Genomic DNA, 24,279 nt, shown 5'->3' on the forward strand with positions numbered 1-24,279 from the left:
TGATTGAGAGGGTTTATGGGACCAAACGGTGAGGTCATTAGTCCTGAGATTCCAAAGCTAATCGTGCAACAAAGAGGGTCTCCTAAAAATGGATGTATCCAGTTGGGAGGGGGGGAGTCAAAATTACAAAATAATGAAGCTAAAACACATACAATGAACTGCATAAAAGGTGAGACCAAATCTAAAAACCAGAAAAAAAGGTACGGCCTTTCCTTGGAGGAGTGGTCATGGGGTTCCAGACAGAGAAGACATGAAGAGATCCCAACCACAACCACCCTGTCCCTGCTCCGGAAATAAAAAACACTTTCACGGAGGAAACTGAGGACCAGTCCAACCATCTGTGGATCACCTGCTAATATTAAAATTAAGGAATCTGGAAGACTATACTTAGCACGAAGAGCCAAAAGAAGGGAACATCCCACCAACATGCACACGGCCTACAACAGTAGACTCTTTCCGAGAGGAAGCCAAGCTGCAGTAGACTCCTCGATTGTGCGGGGTGTGTTACTGTGAGCAGTAGCGCAACAGATGTAGATGTCATTCCAGTTTTGGGCAAAGTCTAGGCACCATCCAAGGGGCGGGGAGGGGGTAGGAGAGGTGGGAGGGAATACAAAGGGTGCATTCCAGTGAGTGGAGATGGACATCCCAACCAGGGGAAGCAAGACACATTCCAATCGGCAATCCCACATATGGGCAGTTGTCAGGAGGGAGATATCCCTCATTTGCAAAGAGGACAGAGACAGGGTGTACTGGATGGTCAGGGAATTGGCGAATGATGACTGCATAAGAAGCCATTTGTTGGCTCTGTCGTATTTGTACAGGGAGCATGCCCGTTCTGCAAGAAGACTGTCAATGGGACTAATGCGGAAGGCAGAGTGGAAGTAGCAGCTGAGCCATAAACCTCACTACCATAATCTAGTCTGGACAAGACCAGAGCATGGTAAAGATACAGAAGAGGGCCATAGTCTGCACCCCAAGATGTATAGAGGAGGTGGAGAGCATTAAGCTCCCACATACATGTTGTCTTTAGGTGGTGAATATGAGGCAGCCACATCAGCTTTTTATCAAAAGTAAGTCAGAAGAAATGGGACTGTACTACAACAATGAGGACCTGTTTGCTTAAGCAGAGTTCATGGTCGGGGTGTACTGTAGGTCGATGACACAAATGCATAACTTATGTTTTGGAGGGACAAGACTGGAACCCAAGGGAGATTGCCCACACAGAGGCTTGTCGGATGGTGCCTTGGAGCCAGCACTCAGCAGATACTACCAAGTGGGAGCTGCACCAGATGCAAAAATCGTTGACATACAATGCCATGGTAACCTCGGGCCCAACAGAGGTTACGAGTCCGCTGGTGGTTATGAGGAATTGTGTGGCACTGAACAAAGAACCATGTGGGATACCATTCTCTCGAATCCAAGGGGTACTGAGTGAAGTGCCGATTTGAACCCGGAAGAGCCGATGAGAGAAAAACTTGCAGACAAAAATTGGAAGAGGACCAGAGAATCCCCAGTCATTGACAGTAACTAAACTTTGATGGCGCCAAGCTGTTTCGTATGCCTTACGTAGGTCAAAGAAGACTGCAACAAGGTGCCAGCTGTTTGGAAACAGCAATCCAACAGGCTTTTACTATATGAGTAAATGGTCAGTTGGAGGTCGTCCCTCCCCAGAAGCCACACTGATATGGGGACAAAAGGCCCCGAGATTCCAGTACCCAATATAATTGGAAGCTAACCATTCTCTCAAGCAATTTATAAAGTACATTCCTCAGGCTAGTTGGGCGGTAGCTGCCGAGAAATGTTGGGTTCTTCCCAAGGATGGTAATAACTAAACTGTCTCGCCATTGCGACCGGAAAGCACCCGTGAGCCAAATGTTGTTGAAGATACTAAGGAGACGCTGCCATCGGGGAATGTCTTAAGTGTTGGAGCATCTGGTTGTGGATGGAATCTGGACCTGGGGCCGTGTTGTTTGGAGTGGTACAGGCCTGCAAGAATTTCCATTCAGTGAAGGGTTCACTGTAGGGTTCAGTGAGGTGCAGGTTGAAACAGAAGAGGGTCTGTTCAACTTACCCCAGAAGGCTACAGAGCTTGGACCAAACCTGTGACGAAGAGGCATACATCCCCAGGGAGGAAATATAGCACTCCCAGCATTTCTTTTTACTCTGCTTAATAAAATAACAAGCCTTAGGATGGAGAGGCTTAAAATTGAGGATGTTGGTCTGTGATGGTTGTCATTTAAACAGCTGCAGCACCTGTAGGCGGTCCTGGACAGTGACTGCTACATTCTTGGACCATCACAGTACCAGTGGACAAGGGGGACCTGTGGATAGGGGGGGGGGGGGGGCAGCAGTGCCTGCAGCAAGAAGAATAGAAGCAAAGACGTCTTGCACAACCCACCAATGCAATTTGAGAGGGAGGTGTCTAAGTGCCCAGCAGACATATATAAAGGCCACTTGGCCCTGTGGAATGCCCAACACAGGGGGCCTGTCTGCTTGGCGGCAGCAGTGGAATGGTACGAATCACCAGAAAGTAATCACTGTCACAAAGATCATCATGGGATGGCCAATGTAGGGAAGTCAAGAGAGCAGGGGAGGAGGTCATGAGTGTCACTGAAGTGGGTAGGGGAATCATCAGTGAGGAGAGACAAACCGAGGTCTGTAATAAGTTGGTCAATTAGGAAGCCCCTACCCGTTGAAGTGGCACTACCCCCACAGTGGATGGTGGGCGCTAAAGTCCCCAAGGAGAATAAATGGCGGCGAGAGTTGCTGTACTTAGGTAGACAGTTCAACATAACGAAGTGACCTACCTGGAAGGAGGTAGACACTGCAAATGGTGATTGCTAGAGTTGTTTGCACTCTAACCAGTATTACTTTCAGGTTGTTATGAAGGGGGATCCTGTCACTAAGGACATCGGCGTGAATCAAAGTGCAGACCCCACCAGATAACCACAAAATGTTGCAAAGTAGTCATCACGGAAGTGCGTTTCTTGAAGAGCAAGACAGAATGTGGAATAGGAGGAAACAAGAAGTTATATTTCCGGTAGGCGATGATAGTATCTGTTACAATTCCACTGGATGACTGTGTGGCGAGAGTTCGGGTTAGATATAAAGAAGCCAAGAGGAGGTCAAGTCACTCTGTCAGTGGTCATCACCGACAAGGATGGAGTGACATCCATAAGATGCCAGATTCACATTGGGAGGGGGGAGGGGGTATCGAGGAGACCATGTCTTGGAACTTATGTTTGTTCTTCTTCTTCACTTTCGGAAGTGAAGGAGGGCAGGGCACAGAGCGAGTACAGGCGTCTGCAAGATCTGGAACCGAAAGACAGCAAGTGAACTTAGGGTGCACAGATGGTGCATCTAGTGGCCGAGCTGTGGTAGAAGGCTTCCGGCCTGAGAGACGCCGGGGAGAGGGGTCCTGGTGGGGAGCCCCATCACCAGCAGGTGCCGAAGACAGGGGGGGGGGGGGCACTTCTTTTCTTTCTTGTAAGTGGGACAATCCGGCAAACAAGGGGAGTGGTGGTCATGACAATTGACACCATACAGGTGGCGGAACACGGGGGCTTCCTTTATGGAGTGGGTACCCACAGTCACCACACAGAGGGTCTGCCATACAACAGAAAGACATATGCCCAAAACGCAAGCACCTCATGGGTAATGGGACATACAGCTTCACGTCACATCTGTGGCATGTAACCTTGACCTTCTCTGACAGGGTATCCCACTTGAGCATCAGTAATGGTGCGGTTGTCTTTGCGACCCTTCTGCACACATCAAACACAATGAATGCTGTATCACTCCATATAAACCCAGAGTTCCTCATCAGTTTGCAGGATGATGTCCAATGAAAAATCACTCCCTGGACCATATTCAGAGATTGATGAGGGGTAACAGACACTGGAACATTGCCGAGACAATCACAAGCACGAAGAGCTGCAGGTTGGGTGGCAGATAGACACTTTGATCAACAGGGAGCCTGACTACATCTTACTGAGAGACTCCACTTCACCAAACTTGTACTCTATATTCTCCACAAAAAACAATGGCTTTGTGGTGGTGAATGTGCCCCATCCGTCCCAGTACAGACAAGGTAGCAGGGAAAGTGTATCATCTCAAGACGGCGAGCCTAGCCCTCTTCCACAGTGTAGCCAGGGAAGGGAAGGCTGCTGGGGCATATGAAGCAGCATTCAGTGATCCTTAAACATATAGAGAGACGGCTGTTGAGAATGGCCAGATTTTTGCAGCTTGATATGCTTCACACACCAAGCATCTGCCCTGATACCACCTACTCTGCTCAGGGGCTCTATCCATGGGTGCCACCCACCCACAGCAAGGGCCACCTGGTACGATGCTACAGGAAGATAAGCAACCACTTTTGGCATACATGGGAAGGGACAGCTCAGGTATCAGCAAGGTGACCCTGGGGTGTCAGGGGGCTCAACCAGATGGGTGTGTAACAGCCCCACCACATGGACTGACAACACGCTCTTGTGACCTAGCAGATAACAGGGGGATACGGCGGGGAAGGCAGGGGGAGAGGAATCCACACTGTAGGTGCTAGGGAGGGGTTCTTCCCCAAATGGCTCGAACCAAAAACAGAAAATTTAGAAGTGGAGGTCAACTCTCAAGCAGGGACCTAAACACCAAGACAGATGAAAGAGAATAGGCAGAAGGAACAGAAGTGCAAGCAAAACAGGGAACTAGGTGGATAGCCAGGTCGATATAAATCAGAACACTGAGAAAGGGGAAAGAGGGGGCAATGGGGAAGAAGTGAGGACAGGGAGGGAGAGGAAAGGCAGCCAGGGAAGGAAGACTGGGCTGCAATAGCTTGGGGCCCAGCGTGTGACAGGCACGAACTCAGGAAAGAAGTGTGAGCCCCTGGGAAGGGGAAAGACAGATTGCTGCTTACTGTAAAGATTACATGTTAAGCTGCAGATGGGCACAATTAAAAGACACCTAAACTAGCTTTTGGCTACAGCCTTCGCCAGAAAAAGTGAAACAAACACCATTCATTCACACCTCATGCACATATGACCGCCAACTCCGGCAGGCTGTGGTTGTGGCCGTGGCCAAAAGTTTATATGTAAGCGTCTTAATTGTGCCTGCATACAACTTAATGTGTTATCTTTATGGTAACTATCAATCTGTCTTTTCCTACATTGTTGATATTCCTACCTGGAGTTTTCTTTGTTTAAAAGCCAAGTTTTCTACTTTTTATCAATTTTCTCTTCCATTTCATTGCTACTACAGATGAGTGGTCACTTCTCTTTTCATTATATTTCTCCTCCCTCTCTCCACTACTGATATTAACTACTCAATCTATTCATTAGCCGAACTCTTACAAAGACAAAACAAATTAAGTCAAAAACTACTGTATTTACCCAATTACAAGCAGAGACTCTTGCCCAAATTTGTCATTCGAAAAACACAGGGTCATCTTATATTCATAGATTAAACCATTGCTGCTGAGGTCAACATTTTTACATTGTTTAAATGATTAATATAGAGGTCAAATGACACCTTGATTATTGAGGTTCCACAGAAATTTATTTTGAAGAATTCTGTCAGGTAGGTCGTAGCAACGCTTTGGTTCTTACAGGCTCAAGATTTCCTGATGCGCCAAAGTGCTCAATACAGTATCGACCTGGTGCTCCTGGTTGTCAGCTTCCTCAATGTTGTGAAGTCATGGGCATTGCTAAATTTTCTGGATCTCAACATCCAACAAACAAACAATACTCATGACTTCACAACATTCAGGAAAGTGACAACCACAAGTACCACCATTCCCAATCTATCAAACCACCTGGTGGCACACAAGCAAGTAAGCTTCAGATTCATGCTCCAAAATATTGAACAGAACACCCACAAGGAAACAAATTACAGACAGGGGGTAAACACAATAAAACAAATAGCAGTGGAAAATGGTTACAAGACCAATATGATGTAGAAATTAAAGCAACAAATTTGTAAACAGAAAAGGAGCGAACACACACACACACACACACACACACACAAAACATAAATGATGGCCATAAGCAAGACAACAGTGCAACAACATGCATACAAAACAAAATGGCACATATTTACCTGCCATGACAAAACTGCCCACACTTTAGGCAACATATCGAAGAAACAGGGACTTCAAATAGGATGCAGGACAGACAATGCTACACAGAGAAACCTCAGAACACAGGAGACACCCACAGATAAATCCAACAGACCAGGAACATGTGAACTCACATGCAACACTTGCCAATCAGTACTCATAGGACAAACATGCAGATATTTTAAAACAAGATATGCAGAACACCTCAGAGCCCTAAAAAGTAACAGCACCCATAGCACATTTGCTGACCACCTAATAGCCTGAACCCTTCACCCAACTACAATAGCAAAAGATTTAAAAATACTGAAATCCAGCCGCAGCCTATACCACATACTAACAACAGAAGAGAATCTCCACATACAGAAGGAAACCAAGTTTTAAATGAATACATTGCACTCTCCAAAGGCACATTAAAGGAACTTCACAGAAAAGGCAAAACACACACACACACACACACACACACACACACACACACACAGACAGACAGAGAGAGAGAGAGAGAGAGAGAGAGAGAGAGAGAGAGAGAGAAGTAAACAAAATTCAAATTCAGTGCCAAATTCACTCGGGAACAAATGAGTGCCGACTGGGTTAGGACACACAACATCCTTTACACCACATCCTGCAAAGTGAAAAGGTATTTGTTAAACCAAAGTTATACAAAGTAAATTTAATATGTGCATGTGCAGCACTCTCAGAATGAAAAACAAGAATGATGTGTAACAACAAAACATGAGTTACAACAAATATATACGCAAAATATTTTGCCACGACAAAATTACATTTTTAGAAACCATGTGAGGTGTTAACTTGCTGATAAAATTCACATTTACATCATTTGGTTTGCGGATGACAAGCTATCATTGCGGGACTCCGTACAGATCGTCCTGTAAAACCGATGTAAAATCAAGGCAAGGAAAAAAAACAAATAAAAACTGTCTTTAGGTCTCATTTTGTTAGATCAGTTGCAACCTAAAATATGTTCACTTTTTACAGTTTTTCAAGAATCAAAATCCACTAACGATGGCACGAAAATACTGGAACATATTCAGGTATCAAGAAAAATAGTGTTTCACATCAATGGCGGAACCTATATCCAATAATTTTAACTGCAAACATGTAAAAAACACAAGAGCTGCAAATCCAGGAGACGTCAATGGCCAAAGCACAGAAGTTATAAAATGCAGGCTTGCAATAGTAAGTAAAGTGTTCCTAAAAAGGAAATTTGTTAGTATCTAATGCAAATTTAAGTCTTTGAATTTCTGAGTGTAGCATTATATAAGAGTGAAACATGGGTGATAAAAATTCCACAGAAGAAGAAAACAGATGTTATTGAAATATAATTCTGCAGGAGAATGCTGAAGATGAGCTGGGTTGAGTGAGTAATAATGAGGAAATTAATGAACTAGGGGAAATAAATTTATGGCACAACTTCCCTTCATTTAGTTATCAGTTAACAGGACACAACCTGAAGCTTAAAGGAACTGTCAACTTGGTGATGCGGTGGGGGTATAGGCTTGACTGCATAAGAAGTTCAGACAGGTGTAGAATGCAGTAGTTATGCAGAAATGACAGTAGCTGCAGGTGACAGGCTAGCACTGAGAGATGCACCAAATGAGTCTTCAGACCAAAGAAGACAAACAACAACAACAAAATGAAGTGAGTACCTTTTATGTTCTTGGTCACCTATAGAATGTTACACAGTAATTTTCCTTGTAGTGAAATTTCTGAGGAGCAAATACAGTTTTGACTTTAGTTACATACATTTACGAGGTTTTGATTTTTGGAAATGCAGAAAGCAGAATCATTTTATTCTGTAATATCTCTTCTTCCACTCTTTTTGTGTTTAACATAACACTGACAATTTACTGTTAACAATGTGAAGAAACTGATGTCTTTTACTTACCCATACAAGTAATAGAAAAATGATAATAAATAAAATGCGAGCTTAATCCAGCCTTCTTTCTGGCACCTGTTTAATACATCTGCATTCATTATGCTTGTGGGATCGTACAGCCCAGGGCCTGACATGACAGGACGAGTCCGGTACCTGAAAGTGATGAGTAACTGACTGTCAGTTTATATTTATGACTGTAACTAATTAAACAGAATAAAACAATTGCTACATAATACTGATAAAAGAGTAGCTAATCTTGAAACTTTTAACTTATTTAGCACTTATGTAAGAGCTGCAATTGCAGGAGTAATATTAGGGTTAGATCAGAAAACTTCGAAATCATTCTAAAGATCCAGGAGATGCTGCAAGTCCAAAAACTTCAGCTTAGCTATTCCAGTAGCTTCAGTGTTCTGAACACTGGTCACTAAAATGTAGAAATAACCTAAGAAGTTCAGAAGCAATCAGGTAGTACAGGTGTAAGATGCAAGCAAGTGGATCAGAAACAAAAGCATTAAGAAGCCCAAGAAGCTCTTATTTCTGAGTAGCAGTCGCAGGGCAGGAATGTCAGAACTGAAGAGATGACTAAATGAAATAAAGTAGGGGATGCAAGCAGTTTGGACCACAGCCTCAACTGAGGAAGACACTAGGCACATAGTTGGCAATGATTCTCACACTAATGTAAAGTCTGTGTCACTCTTTGAGCATTATGATAACCTCTGGATGCTCTCGGTGGACTGTGTTAATTTGAAACTTCAAAAATCACACATGGGTACAGCTGATGCATTCCCCCTGAATCAATTGTGTCATACACAGCACAGATTACATCTGAATGTTCCTGGTAACAAGCTACTTGCTCAGCTAAGCACTACAGGAGCACCCAGTCTGGCCATAGAAATATCTGTCAATGATTTCCACTGTGATTCCAAGACCTTCTTAGGATAAATTCCTCCAACAGGACAGATCTACAAAACAATTATATTTACAGTTGGGACAGCCAATAGGGAGGGGGGACTGCAGCTTGGGCAAAGCGATAAATATTAAAGAATACTCAAATTAGAAGCCTTATTAATGAATGTGATGAACTTCTAATATCCATACAAGAGAGCAGTGTCTAATGAATTGGGCTTGGCAGAACATCACATTGAATTTACTGAAATAAAGTCAATACACCGTGGTGGATAACAGCTAATATCACATTACTGTGTAACCTACAAGAAGAAAGGAGTAGTACCTATACAGGGTGTCCCAAAATAATGTATACACTTTTTGAAATTGTATATCTCTTTAAGTAAAGGAGATAAAATGCAGTTTTTGTGGGTAATTATTCAGAAGGCAATGAAAAACATAACATTTTCTTTTGTTCCAGGATTGTAAACATGGTGTTACGGTTGGCTCAACAGAAATGCTTGCTAAAGTGTTACAGGAAAACAGAGAATGTGAATGAGGTATGACGATGTTGGAGGGTAACAATTGCAAGAATCTGAGAAAACTTTGACATCAGAGGAACAGTACAAGATTTGAAGAAGGGACACTGCAGAGGGAAGATATGTTCAGCAGTGATCCAGGCACACACACAATCCCAAATAAATCTGCAAGGCAATGCTCTCAAGAGATTGCGACATGCAAATGCAATGTTCACAGAATTCAGTGGGCTCAGAAATTGAAGCCTTACATTCCAAGACTTTTCCATGCTCTTAATGAGGATGATTCCAACAGGTGAAGTGGATTTTGTGAGTGGTTCATTAACAGATGTGAAGAAGAGTAACATTTCCACCATCTAATTCTTTGGTCAGATGAAATGACTTTTAAACTAAATGGAACAATTAACTACCGTAAATGCGTGTACTGGGCCAGTAATAACCCATATGTAACAGAGGAAAGACATGTTAATCTACCAGGAGTATGAGTGTAGTGCGGTCTGTCTTCTGGAAGGTTAATTGGGCTGTACTACTTTGAAAACACTGTCACAGGTGACTCTTACTTAGAAATATTGCATACGATAACTCCTGGTCTTAATGACTTTTTTGAAAATGAAGATTATTGCTTTCAACAGGGGGGTGCACCACATCACACATTGATGTGAGGGTATTTGTCAGTTGTACATTCCCTGCAGGATGGATAGGACAAAGAGGGAGTGTGGAATCTCCAGCTTGAGCCCCTGATTTAACTCCTCTAGACTTTTGTCGCTGGGGTACTCTCGAAAACACAGTTTACACTGCAAGATCACAAACACTGGATGATCTTAGAGAGCAAATTGAGGAGGCATGTGATGCTATTCCATTACGAACAATTGGAACACCCTGTATATGCAACAAATGGAGCTAGGTCTAGTACCTTCAGGACAATGCATGTTGACCTGTTCTTTCAATGCTGTGTTACATCAGGAAACAAACAAGCAAATATTACTATAGATCACCAGTAGGCCATATCTTGTGCTTCATAAATCAAGTATAGAGGGTTTTATTAAGGTTTTATTAAAGTTATGCATACTCAACTAGAGAAGATAGTACTGATCCAGGACATGTGAAATTTTAATTCTTCAGGCTTGTTCTCGCATGGTATTCTGACAGCGTAACTTACTGTCTTCTTCAGGTGCTACCCAAGAATGGACCTTGGGTGGATCGAGTCCAGTATTTATGCCTGGATGGTACTGGGCACTCCGTAACCAGATCGTGTCGAATCGGGTGTTCCGTCTGTGGTCCGCGCCTGCCAGGAACGGCTCCAACGGCACTCTCTGGCTTCTGGTGTTCCAACTGCCATCCACATCCAGCTCAACCATCCTCTGGGGGTTGGGGCTGTTGTATGAGGTGTACCAAATCCGACCTGTAATGTCTGCTGCTCTGTCTCATGACTGTTTTCTCAGTATGCCCTTCTGTTTTTTGCAAAATCTCGAAGTGTCCGACGTTGAGTTTTCAGAAGTCAAGAGCCAGAGCACAGGCAGTGCTGATACTGACATCAACTGTCACGGTTGATGAGATTCTCTCAATGAATTCTTTTATGACTCTGTTCCAGTATCTTGGGGTCTGTGTGATAATCTTTGTGTCACTGCAGATCATTGAGTGACCAAGTTCTAAACAGTTATTGCCTGTCTGAGCATGGTGTGCCCCTGGTGTTCTTTACACCTGATGTCTGTGGCTCTGGTCGTCTGGTCGATGTATGACATCCTACACTGACATGGAATGTTGTGAATACCTAGCTTGCGTAGCCCCAGGTCATCCTTTACATTTCCCAGCACTGTCCCAATTTTAGTGGGCGGGCAAAATACATTCTTGATGTCATGTTTCATGAGGTACTGATCTTGGCAGAGATTGGTCCAACACATGGAAGGTATGCCGCCCTCTTCGCCTCTTATGGATCCTGTGGCTGACTGGCAGGTCAAAGTGCATTTTGGATGTCTCTAGAGGAAAACCCATTTTTGCTGAATCCTGACAAGAGTATGTGCCCAGTGGACTAGAGTTTTGAGCACTCCATTCTTCTGTGCTGAATGGTGGCAGCTATAAGCCAGTGTGAGCAGGTCTGCGGTACACTGTGCCCAAATGTGCCATCTGCTTTCCTCTTGACTATTACATAGGAGTTGTCCTTCCTTCTCCAGTCCCATCATTATCTTTATATTTGGGTGGTATTAATTCAGATGTTCCAGAAAATCATATTGCTTCTCCCTACCATAAGGCCAAATAAACATCCACACATCTGAAACAGCACTTAGACTGATATGTGGCCAATGTAAGTGCATCCTCTTCAAACCCTTTCACCAACAGGTTGACCACCACAGGTGATGGAGGAATGCCCATCACCACCAATTCCATTAGCTCGCAAAATTGTACTCCATATAGGAAGTACGTTGAGGTTAGTACATGACTGAATAAGGAGAGCCCCATCAAACTTCTCTCCAATAAAATTGAGTGAGGCATTGAGTGGCACTCATGTGGAGACACACACCACATTGAAACTGACTATGATGTCCGAGTCCAAAATGTGTAGTTGCCTCAGCCATTGTAGCAAGTCCTCTAATTCCAAAAGTGGTGTGCATACTTACCCATACGTGATGCCAACAACTTCTTCAGGTATTTTGCAATATGGTAGGTGTCCGTGCCAATATTGCCAAAGTAGGTTGAAGAGTAACCCCATTCTTGTGAACTTTGGAGAGTCCATACAGTCTGGGTGGTACTGGTGCTTTGGGATGCAGCTTCTTGATGACTCGCTCAGGCAGGCCCATCTACCTCAGCAGAGCACTGGTCTTTTTGTCCACGAGATCACTTCCTATTGGTTTGTATCCACGATCCTCCAGAAGTTGTTGCACCTTTCTGTCATACTCCATTTTCTTTAGGATGACTGTGGAGTTCCCCTTGCCTGCTGGCATCCCCACAATGCTGTCAACCTCCCGGAATTGCCTGATTGCAACCCTTTCATCGCCTGAGATGTTGGATTTGGGTGGCTTGGTCTTGGTGAGCATCCTGCAGGTCACTCAAAAAATCTTTTCAGCCCACACTGGAAGGTAGCGTGTTGGCTGCTTGCTCAATTGCACTGATACAGGCTGCGACAGGAGTCACTGCAAAGTTGAGGCCCTTGCTGAGTGGGCTCAGACTGCAGACAAAACACCCAACATGGTGTGGACCGGTTACAGAAGGCCCAGCAATAAACAGAAGTGGAGACCAAGGTGACAGAGCACCAGGCACTACACATTGGCTTTGACACACCTCAGGTAACGACAACCACACTTAGAGGATAGTCGACTTGTGTGAAGACAGCAGTCTGAACACTGGTGACCAGAGAGGACCACTGGAGTCATGCCTGGCAGGCGTGGACCATGGACAGAACACTCGATGTGGTGCCGACCAATTATGGAGTGCCCGGCATCATCGAGGAATAAATACTGGACTCAATCCACCCAAGGACCATTCTAAGGTAGCACTTAAAGAAGACAGTGAGTTATGGCACCGAAAGCAAGTTACGGCTTCAAAATACCATGTGAGAATGACGGGAACATCTGGCAGAGATCCTGATTATTCAACATGTGAAATTATTGATGTCTAGGTTTGGGTTATTTCCCCCACAGTAAAATTCCTTTGGGGAACTGAATAATGACAACTCACAATTTGTTTTTTGGACCTAACTATCTCCATTGTTTGAATATTAAAAACAATACTAAATTTTTTATCTCACTACAATTGTTAAACGCCAGACAGCTGCTGCCCATTCAGGGCAGAGGAGGCAACAAGACATGCTGCCAACCCCTCATTGGGCCCAAAATGCTGAGGTGCCCTCTCTTAGAGACAACAGCAAAAACATTCTTCATGAATAAACCATAAGACCAGATCAGTTGCAGAGACATTGTCCAGTAACGCAAGGGGTAGTGAGTCAGGAAGATTAAGAGTTCACTGCAGGGTGGCTAGGTTTGGACAGTCCAGAAAAATGTGGACCACTGCCAAACAGGGACCACAATGACAGTGGGGCAGATCCTCGCTGCAGAGGTGATAACCGTGAATCAGTCAAGTATAGCCAATGTGGAACCAGCAAATGATGATGGAGTACTTTTGAGAGGTCCGCATGGAGGACCTCCACTAACTCAAAGTCTTCTTTATAGTCAGAAGTTCGTTTGGCGAAGTCAGAGTATGCCATTCCATAGTCCAAACACTAAGAACTTGGCAGCATAATACCAATCAAAGGTTTGGTGCCAGAATACCAGTCCCAACAGGCAGCATGTCATTAGCCAATTTGGCCAGCTTCTCGGCAAGTTCATTCCCCAGGATCCCAACATGACCCAGTGTCCAGACCAAAACGGGACTCCTGGGTAGTTAGGAGCAAGGGGTGGCAAGGTTCACACTAGTAAAGAGCTTGAAAGCTGCTCCAGGAGTCTCTACATGAGGATGGTCTCATTGGTGCAGGAACGGATATGCTCAAGAGCACAGGAGATGGCTACCGATTGCAGCCATCTGGCAAGAAGCGGAGTTCATTACATCCTGCATCAACGTAAGCAATGCCAGTGTGAGCAGTAATCATCAACCAATTAGTACAGGCTTTTTCTGAACCCCAAAATAAGCCAAGAATTGAGAAGAATTGGCAGTGGAGGGCCATCAGGTGGTGCCGAGTCTTTCGGGCATTCTGATAGGTCAAGACAGAACTGTGGATTTGGGACACACCATGGAGGTGTGTGTGAACAGGCCTGGAGAAGAGGTGGTAGAGAGGAAGCTGGAGTTCTGGAAAATGGGATCAGATGCAGATGTTGACTGTAACCTCAAACTTGGGTCACTGGTGTTGGAAGTGGATCTCTGTACCTCAAAAGAGGAGACAGTACTTCAGGTGCTCCACAGAGCAGTGGATGTTTTATGCATAATCAATCAACTGTTGTTGGCACAGAACTTGCAATGGTGTGACACCTGCCTCTGCTAAGAGGCTGATAACGGGACTTGGTTGGTTGGTTTGTGGGACTGAAGGGACCAGATTACTACGGCCATCGGTCCCTTTTTCCACGGACACGAAACACCCACAAAGAATAAAAATGAACAATGGAGACGACACAGGACAATAAAGACTCAGACAGAGACCAAACAAAAGGAATTAAAATCACACAGAGTGTGACAGTGGTCGGCCAACCATAGAGACAAAAAAGGAAAAGCCAACCACCATAAAACGCACTGAAAAACCCAGTCTAAAATCGTAGGCCAAAGGCCAGACTCAACACAAAGTAAGGACAAACACTTAGATCATGACAAAAGCCCCCTGCACAAATAAAATGCAAAACTAAGCCTGCCATGGCAGTGTCATCTGTTAAAAGTACAGGAAGCGTATCAGGCAGCGCAAACATCTGCCTGAGCGCAGTTAAAAGGGGAAGGCCAACAAAATGTGGACCACCGTCAAAGCTGACCCGCAGCGACATAGAGTTGGGTCCTCACAGAGCAATAAGTAGCTGTGCGTCATCCGGGTATGGCCAATGCGCAGCTGGCAGAGAACAATACACTCCTTGTGAGAGACCCGCAAGGAAGTGCGCCACGCACCGGTAGCCTCCTTAATGGCCTGGAGTTTGTTGGGCGAAGGAAGGGTGCGCCATTCTTCACTCCAGGTGCGAAGTACCTTCTGTCACAAAACTGACCTGAGGTCACTCTCCGCAAGGCCAATCGCGAAGGCTAGTGCACCGACAGCCTGTTTGGCCAGCATGTCAACTCGTTCATTTCCCACGATGCCGACATGACCCGGGGTCCACACAAAGACCACAGAGTGGCCGCAATGGGCAAGAGTATAGAGGGACGCCTGGATAGCCATCACCACACAAGAGAGAGGGAAATACTGGTCGATAGCTCGTAAACCACTCAGGGAGTCACTACAGATAACGAAGGACTCACCTGAGCAGGAGTGGATATACTCTAGGGCGCGACAGATGGCGACCAGCTCGGCAGTGAAAACGCTGCAACCAACCGGCAACGAGTGTTGTTCATAATGATCCCCTAGAGTAAGAGCATAACCGACACAACCAGCAACCATCGAATCGTCAGTATAGATGATGTCAGAGCCTTGAAATGCGGCAAGGATTGAAAGAAAGCGGCGGCGGAGGGCCTCAGGAGGCACTGAGTCCTTCGGGCCCTGTGCCAAATCGAGCCGAAGGCATGAGCCGGGCACACATCATGGGGGTGTATGCAGAGGGGCCCAGAAAAGAGGTGGAAGAGGTAAAACCTCAAGCCCACAGAGAAGAGCTCCGACGTGAACTGCGATCGTACAACCTGACTGGGGCTGCCATTCTGGAAGATGGACGGCGGACTGAGGGAACAGGAGACAATAATTGGGATGCCCGGGCAAGCTACAAACATGTGTAATATAAGCAGCCAGTAATCGTTGGTGCTGGAACTGCAATGGAGGGATACCTGCCTCCACTAGTATGCTATTGACAGGGCTTGTCCAGAAAGCTCCAGTGGCGAGTTGGATCCCACTGTTAAGGATGGGGTCCAGCAACCGCAATGCGGAAGGGGATGCCAAACCATAAGCCAGGCTCCCATTATCTAGACAGAACTGAATTAACGCCTGGTACAGCCGTAGAAGGGTAGACCGATCGGCACCCCAGCTGGTGTGGCTTAAGCAACGAAGGGTGTTAAGATGCCACAGCACGTCTTTTTAAGCTGCTGAATATGCGGCAGCCAAGTCAACTGGGTATTGAAAACCAATCCCAAAAACCGATGCATCTCCACCACAGCAAGAGGTTTGCCATCGAGATAAAGCAGTGGCTCAGGGTGAACAGTGCGCCGCTGGCAGAAATGCATAACGCGGGTCTTGGCAGCCCAAAACTGGAAGCCATGCTCTACAGCCCAAGACTGCACCTTATGGATAGCACCCTGCAGCTGCCGTTCAGCACCTGCAATGCCAGTGGAGTTATAGTAAAGGCAGAAGTCATCAGCATACAAGGAAACTGAGACAGACGTTCCCACCACCGCAGCGAGCCCATTAATTGCAATTAAAAAGAGGCAGACACTTAAGACAGATCCTTGTGGCACCCCATTCTCCTGAACTTGGGAGGAACTATGGGAAGCTGCAACTTGCACGCGGAAGGTAAGAAGCGACAGAAAATTTTGTATGAAAATTGGCAGCATACCCCTAAGACTCCAACCATGAAGCATAGAGAGGATGTGATGTCGCCATGTCATATCGTATGCCTTCCGCATGTCAAAAAAGATAGCGATCACATTATGACGGCACGCAAAGGCCATACGGATGGCAGACTCCAGGCTCAGCAGATTATCGGCAGCAGAGCGGCCCTTACGGAACCCACCCTCAGACAGAACCAGAAGGCCCTGAGATTCGAGTAGCCAACTCAACCGCCAGCTCACCATGTGTTCGAGCAACTTGCAAAGAACGTTGATGAGGCTAATGGCGCGGTAGCTGTCTACCTCCAGTGGGTTCTTGCCAGGTTTACGAGGCTTTCCCGCCATGGTGACGGGAACTCACTCTCAACCCACATACGGTTGAAAAGGTCTAGGAGGCGTCGTTGGCAGTCCACCGAGAGGTGCTTAAGCATCTGATAGTGGATGCGATCTGGCTTGGGAGCCATATCAGGGCAAGCGGCTAGGGCACTTTGGAATTCCCACTCACTGAACGGAGAATTGTAAGATTCAGGGTGGCGCATGTTAAATGAAAGGCTCCGACATTCCAACCGCTCTTTCAGTGCGTGAAAGGCCAGTGGGTAATTCGCAGAAGTGGAACTCTGAGCAAAATGCTCCGCTAATTGGTTTGCAAGTGTGGTGGAGTCAGTACAGACTGCTCCATTCAGTGAAAGCGCACAGGTACACTGACCTGATAGCCATAAATTCTCCTGATCTTGGCCCAAACCTGCGCTGGAGAGGTACGGAGGCCAATAGTGGAGATATACCTTTCCCAGCACTCCTGCTTGCATCAGCGAATGAGGAGGTGGGCTCGTGCACGGAGCCGTTTAAAGGTGATGAGGTGTTCCAATGAGGGATGCCGCTTGTGACGCTGGAGGGCCCGTCTGCAACCTTTAATCACCTCAGCGATCTCTGGCGACCACCAGCGCACAGTCCACCACCGAGGGGACCCAGAAGAACAGGGAATGGCAGATTCTGCAGCAGTAACGACGCCTGTGGTGACCAAGTGAACCACTGCATCAATGGCATCAGTGAAATGAGGCTCAACAGTGGCAATGGAGGTGAACAAGTCCCAGTCAGCCTTATTCACAGCCCATCTACAGGGGCGCCCAGAAGAGTGATGCTGTGGCAGTGACAGAAAGATCACAAAGTGGTCACCACCGCACAAGTTGTCGTGCACACTCCATTGGACAGATGGTAATAGGCTAGGGCTGCAGATCCAAAGGTCGATGGCTGAATACGTGCCATGCGCCACACTGAAATGTGTGAAGGCACCATTATTTAAAAGGGAAAGGTTGAGCTGTGCCAACACTTGCTCAACGACGCTGCCTTGGCCTGTTGCCACTGATCCACCCCACAGAGGGTTATGGGCGTTGAAGTCGCCAAGTAACAGAAAAGGTGGCGGCAATTGGGCTATCAGCACAGCCAGGACATGCTGCAGGACATCACCATCCCGGGGAAGACAGACAGCAACAGCCTGAGGTGTCCACACCCCAACAACAACTGCCTATAAAGGTGTTTGTAGAGGGACACTCTTCCTGTAAAGGGCGTGAAGGACGTAGATGCAGATGCCACCAGATACCATCTCATAATCTGCCTGGTTCTTATAATAACCCCGATAGCCATGGAGGGCGGGGGTTCGCATCGCTGGAAACCAAGTGTCCTGAAGAGCTATGCAGAGGAAAGGGTGAAGGCTGGGAAGTTGTTGGAGCTCAACAAGATGGTGGAACAAACCATTGCAGTTCCACTGGAGGATGACATTGTCCATGGCTGAGAAAAGGTGTGAAGAGACAGGAGGCAGATTACGCCGCTGGATCACCTGCCACCACCGATTGAGTACTCGTGTGAGTGACATCCATTGTGTCTGAGGATCCGGCAAGATCTAGGTCCTCAGCGGACGCCAGAATCTCTACCTCATCCGCAGACGATGAGCTGGTAGGGAATGGTGGGAGTGCTGCCACCGCAAGGTCTGGATTCTTGGGTGCCTTCTTCTTTTTCTGTTTTCTTCGCTGTGCCTTCGGTGGTTCTGGCTGGGAGGGCTTCACTGGGTCAGTCTCAGGGATGGACCATGAAGCCCTACAACCAGCGACCTGTGGTTGCTTCAGCCACTGGCGGATGTCCGCTTTTCTACTTGTCAGAACCTGGGGAGGGAGGGCCCCAAGGGACCCCCCCCCCCCCCCTTCCTGGCGAGAGAAGCTGAAGAGGACTTACGCTTCTCCAGCTGGGAAGTGGGAACTGGTGTCCCTGAAGATTTGGGGGGGGGGGGGGTGTTGCTCCTGAAGTAGATGGAGCATGAGCAACAGGGAGTGAAGTGACCCCCCCCCCACCACCATCAAGAGGGCAGGTGGAGTCTGACAGATCAGAGAGCCAACTGTACGCAACAAAACGGAAGACGGTAGAACTGTTGGTGCAGCGGCGGTGTAGGTGGATGTCATTGGCACAGGATGTAGCCTCTCATATTTCCGCTTAGCCTCAGTGTAGGTCAGGCGATCCAGGGTCTTATATTGCATTCTCTTTCATTCTTTCTGTAAAATCCTACAGTCCGGCGAGCAAGGGGAATGGTGTTCTCCGAAGTTAACACAGATAGGAGGCCGGGCACTTGGAAGGATGTCCACAATCTCGACACGACATACGCTCAAACTTCCAGCATTTAAAACACCGCATCGGGGGAGGGATACATGGCTTCACATCACAGCAGTACACCTTGACCTTTTCGGGTAAGGCGTCACCCTTGAAGGCCAAGATGAAGGCACTGGTGGCTACCTGATTATCCCCTTGGACCCTGATGGATGCGCCAGACAAAGTGAACACCTCGTCATTCTAGGTTGGCGCGCAATTCATCATCTGACTGCAAAAGAAGATCCCTGTGGAATATAACACCCGGGACCATGTTTAAACTCTTATGGGGCATGATGGTAACTGAAACATCCCCCAACTTGTCGCAAGCGAGTAGCCTCTGTGACTGGGCAGAGGATGCTGTTTCGATCAAAACTGACCCAGAGTGCATTTTGGACAAGCCCTCCACCTCCCCAAACTTTTCCTCTAAATGCTCCACAAAAAACTGAGGCTTCGTCGAAATAAATGATACGCCATCAACTCACGTACATACGAGATACCCAGATCTTAGGGCAAGACTGATTTTTAATGCACCACATAAGGCATCCTTCCCCAAATGGTACACACTAACAGAAAATTTTGAAATTTAGAGGTCAAACCCCTTAGGGGACCATCACATTAGTCGCCTCGTACGACAGGCAGGAATACCACGGGCCTATTGTTACCCCCGGACCCGCAGGGAGGGGGGAGGGGGAGGGGGATAATGGGACTAGTCTGAAAGGTGCCAGTTGCCAGTTGTAACCGCTAATGACATATCAGGTCGTGCATCTGTGCCATTGAAGGTGCCACCAAACTGTATTGCAAGACTCCCATAATCTAGATGGGACATTGTAGAAATGTAGCAGAGTCAAGTGTTTTGTGCCCCAGTAGGTATTCCTGAGGCATCTAAGAGCGATGACCAACTTGTGTGCTTTAGTTGACAAAGATGGGGAAGCCATGCCAACCAGGCATTGAAGGCCAGTCCGAAAAAATTATGTAAGTCCACCACATTGAGAGGCTGACCATCAGAGTACGCATCTGGAAGGGGATGCACTGTACAGTGATAACAGTAATGCATAACACAGGTCTTGGCAGCAGAAAACTGGAAGCCATAAGTAAGAACCCACGATTGCACTCTGCGTACTGCTCTCTGCAGCCTGTGTTCAGCAACACCCATCACAGATGAACAAAAATAAATGCAGAAGTCATCAGCAAACAAAGAGGACACTGTAGGACCCACAGCCACCACAAGACCACTGAAAGCCACTAAAAAGAGAGGGACAATGAAAATAGAAACCTGCAGAACCCATTCTCGTGCAGATGGAATGAGCTAAGGGAGGTGCCAAACCTATAACTGAAAAGTGAGACACGAAAGAAACTTCAGAATAGAAATCTGGAGTGGGCCATGGAGACCTCGCTCACATAAGATGGCAAGGATGTGGCGATGCTATGTGGTATCATAAGCTTTATGCAGAGCAAAGAAGATTGCAACAAGGTGTTGATGTCAGGCAAAAGCTGTTCGGATGTCAGATTCCAGATGGATTAAATTATCTGCAGTATGGGTCGAAGCCAAAAGGTCCCGGGTTCTAGGATCCAATACAGCGTTCGACTCCCCGTACAGTCAAATAACTTGCAGAGGACACTGGTTAAACTGACTGGACAATGGCTGGCTATCTGAAGAGGTTGTTTTATCCAATTTCAAAACTACAATAACGACACTTTCTTGCCACTGGGGAGGGAATTTCCCCTCACTCAACAGACAGTTGGAAAGTGCATGTATATGATCTGGCTAGTCACTGATAGGTGTTGAAAAATTTGGTTGTGCACCTGGTCCGGTCCAGGGGCCATGTCGCAGCAGTGCTTATTTCCACTCCTGGTCTTGGCCTGGGTGAAATGCTGAGCAAAATGCTCAGCAATATTGTGTGGGCTGGTGAGGATAACACCATTTAGGAACATTCCTGGGACAACTATAGGAGGAGTGGTCAAAATTGCACCTGATCTTTGCTCATTCCTTTGAAGAGGGAGTATGCAGCCCTGTGGTAGTGACATTGTCCCCAACAAATCTGTTTCTGGAATTTCATTAGATAACGGGCCCATGCATGAAGCCATTTAAAGGAAAGGAGGTGGTTAAGAGATGGATGCCACAGTCAAATTCAGTGCTGTCTAATCAATACCATTGTGTGATGAAGTGGTTGGGATGGCAGCTAAGGAAAAGGCATCCCAATCTGCATTAGTAAAGACCCACCTGGAGGGGCGACCAGACAAAGGACTCTGAAGAAAAGCTAAGACAACTGGAAAATTATGGCTGTTGCACAACTTATCATGAACTACTTATTGAATGGAGGGGAGAAATCCAGGGCTACAAATGGAAAGTTCAATGGCCAAGAAAGTGCCATATGCCACACTAGAGTGTGTGGAAGTTCCAGTGTTGAGGAGGCAGAGATCACGCCCCACCAGCAGGTCTTCAACAATCTAACCCCAATCAGTGGTCACAGTACCATTAAAATCCCTAAGGAGAAGAAATGGAGGCGACAACTGTCCAAGGAGTGCAAGACAAGTAAGAAGCATAGGGAGGAGATAAAGATAAGGATTGCATATTGTTACCAGAGCCGCCACTTCCAGTGCAGTTTGAAGAGGAACCCAGAAACTAACAATGTCCGCATGGACCAACGTACAGACACCACAAGAGGCCCACAGTGGGAATGATAACTTGTTCTTAGAAGTATATCTCATTATTCTGACTTAAAGAGGAGAGTGCTGGATTACTTTTTATGCATTTTCTCTCTCTGGGGCAATGCAAATAAAGCATTTAAACAGTAGACGTAGGTAGTGTAAAGTGTACCAACACATATCTTGGAGTTGTCTTTTTAATGATCTTTAAACTCTTACATTTACTTCCTAGTACATTTACTCTGTAATTGTTTTCGTTGTTGTTGATAAAAATCAATTCCAGTTCAACTGTGATTGACACAATCACAATATAAAACACAATGAAGATTTCATTTAGACATTGTCTCCTTGTCTAGAGTTCAGCATCGAGTTATGTATCTTGGTACCAAGCATTCACCAAGCTTCCATTTAACATATTGCAAGGAACTGGGAGGTCTCACCAGTTCAATAGAAAATTAAAAAGTACTTCATTACACTCTTCTAGTGTGTTATCTGATTATCTAAATCAAGGCTAAAAAATTTCTATTAGCTACATGGCAATTTTCAGTGTCTGTTGTATAGCTATGTGACAGATAGCAATTAATTGTACACAGAGTTTTGTATTTACATATGTAAGCAACTTTTCTTGGAGTAATACTAATGTAATCAAGTCAACATTAAGCTATTAATAGGAGAGAAACTGCAGCTATTCAACAGAAATGAGAAATTCGCAGCTTTCTTTAAAGTAACGCCTGTCTTTCTTATTTATCTGGTTAAATTTAGCTACTGTAGGAATCAAATGGTACCAAGCACTACTGTGACCATTTATTATTATTGCAGTGGACATACTAAGTCCTGTTTCTACATTTTGCTTGTCTTGTTAATGTATATCTTGATCTTTTCCTTCCACCAAGCAAGAAGGATAACCCTCGGATATGTAGGATACAATGAATGACTGAATGGATGGATGGAGGAGTGATGACATTGGGTACACAGCTGAAATAGCTCCTCAGTGAAGTGTGAAAATGGGATTACTCAGAGAAGTATGGGAAGCCTAGGGTGAAGTATTGTGTTGAAATTGTTAATGCAAAGCTTTGATAGTTCCTCTGGAGAGAAAGATATTCACACACGCCTGATTGATATATTGCCCATCGTTCGGTCATACCACACTGGGCATATTTCGCATCTGAATGCTTCTGATAGTAGACTACTTTCACAGCTAACTGCCTGCAGCATCCTGACAAACCAAAGAAGTATCCACCTTATTCTTGCGAATTCATGTTTTCATCAGGTATTTTTAAAGTAAATTCTTCTGAAAGGCAGATGGAGAGCAAAACTAGTTATACTTGAAACAACTACTACTAAAGCAAAATACAGCAGCTCGAACAACAATTTTCAGGTCTGGAAGATAGTTCCATTTAGTATCTATCATAAACAGATAATAAATTTTATAATTAAAAAGGACTTTCTTATACAAAAATGCAGGAAAATGAAAAGGTAAGTAGAATATCAGAAATGTTATGGTATTATGAATGTCACTTGTAATTTTCTGAAACTGAAAAACACATCTAGTAAATGGATACAAGATACAATATTATATTACATTAGAAACTGTAACAAAAGAATATGAGGCTACACATACAAAAATTGATGTTAAGTCCCAGGCCTCAAGGTTAGCGAGTATTGTGATGAATACTGATTGTTGAATGTTGTAGCAGAGCAGTGGATCTGGACCCAAACAAACAAGTAGTGCTGACAGAATGAACATCACCAACAGGAAATATATTATGTTTCATTAAGCAGTTAGAGTGGTTGTAAGGCCATACTGGTATTACTGCTCACTTCTCATGCGCAAAACCTTTCATATTCCCATAACTACTCCTCCTTTGATGAGAAGATAGACAAACAAATATGTGGCATGGCATTAGGCATCCACACAGTACCCTCAAATGCCAACCTGTTTATGAGCTATCTGGCAAAAACCTTCCTAGCAAAACAGACCTATATTTTAGTGATTTCTTTGCAAGTGTAATAACGATACTGCCATGACTAATGAACATCACAATACAGGAAACACACACACACACACACACACACACACACAAAACCGCTAACACCAGAATCTCAGGCCAGAAGCAACATCATGTGGGATGCAAGCAGTAATCTGGAGGGGCCTGAGAAGGGGAAGCGATAGTAGTGTATGGGTGGGGAGAGAGACAAACACAAAGTGGTGGACCGTGCAGGGACTAGACTGCCAACAGGCGCAGCATCAGGAGATTGTGGGGCAAGGAGGTGGGGGCGGGGTTAGAAAGGAGTGGAGGGGAAAGGTGAGCGGATGCATTGGGAGGGAGATGAAAATGGAGATATGATAGGACAGGAGGGTGGAAACTGTTGGGTGGAGGGTATGGGGACAGTATATTACTGAAGATTGAAGCTGGGGTAATTATGGG

At 45.7% G+C, this 24,279-nt stretch overlaps 1 protein-coding gene across 1 annotated transcript in view; it reads right to left on the bottom strand.

Moving 5' to 3' along the window:
- LOC126194629 (protein cornichon) overlaps window positions 1-24,279 on the bottom strand; it is a 61,113-nt gene that overhangs the window by 5,245 nt on the left and 31,589 nt on the right. The window contains exon 4 of the mRNA XM_049932797.1: window positions 8,010-8,153. Coding sequence (XP_049788754.1) covers window positions 8,010-8,153 — 144 coding nt within the window. The remainder of the gene's footprint in view (window positions 1-8,009; window positions 8,154-24,279) is intronic.

Source organism: Schistocerca nitens, chromosome 7 (assembly GCF_023898315.1).
Source record: "Schistocerca nitens isolate TAMUIC-IGC-003100 chromosome 7, iqSchNite1.1, whole genome shotgun sequence".
Lineage (NCBI taxonomy): Eukaryota > Metazoa > Arthropoda > Insecta > Orthoptera > Acrididae > Schistocerca > Schistocerca nitens.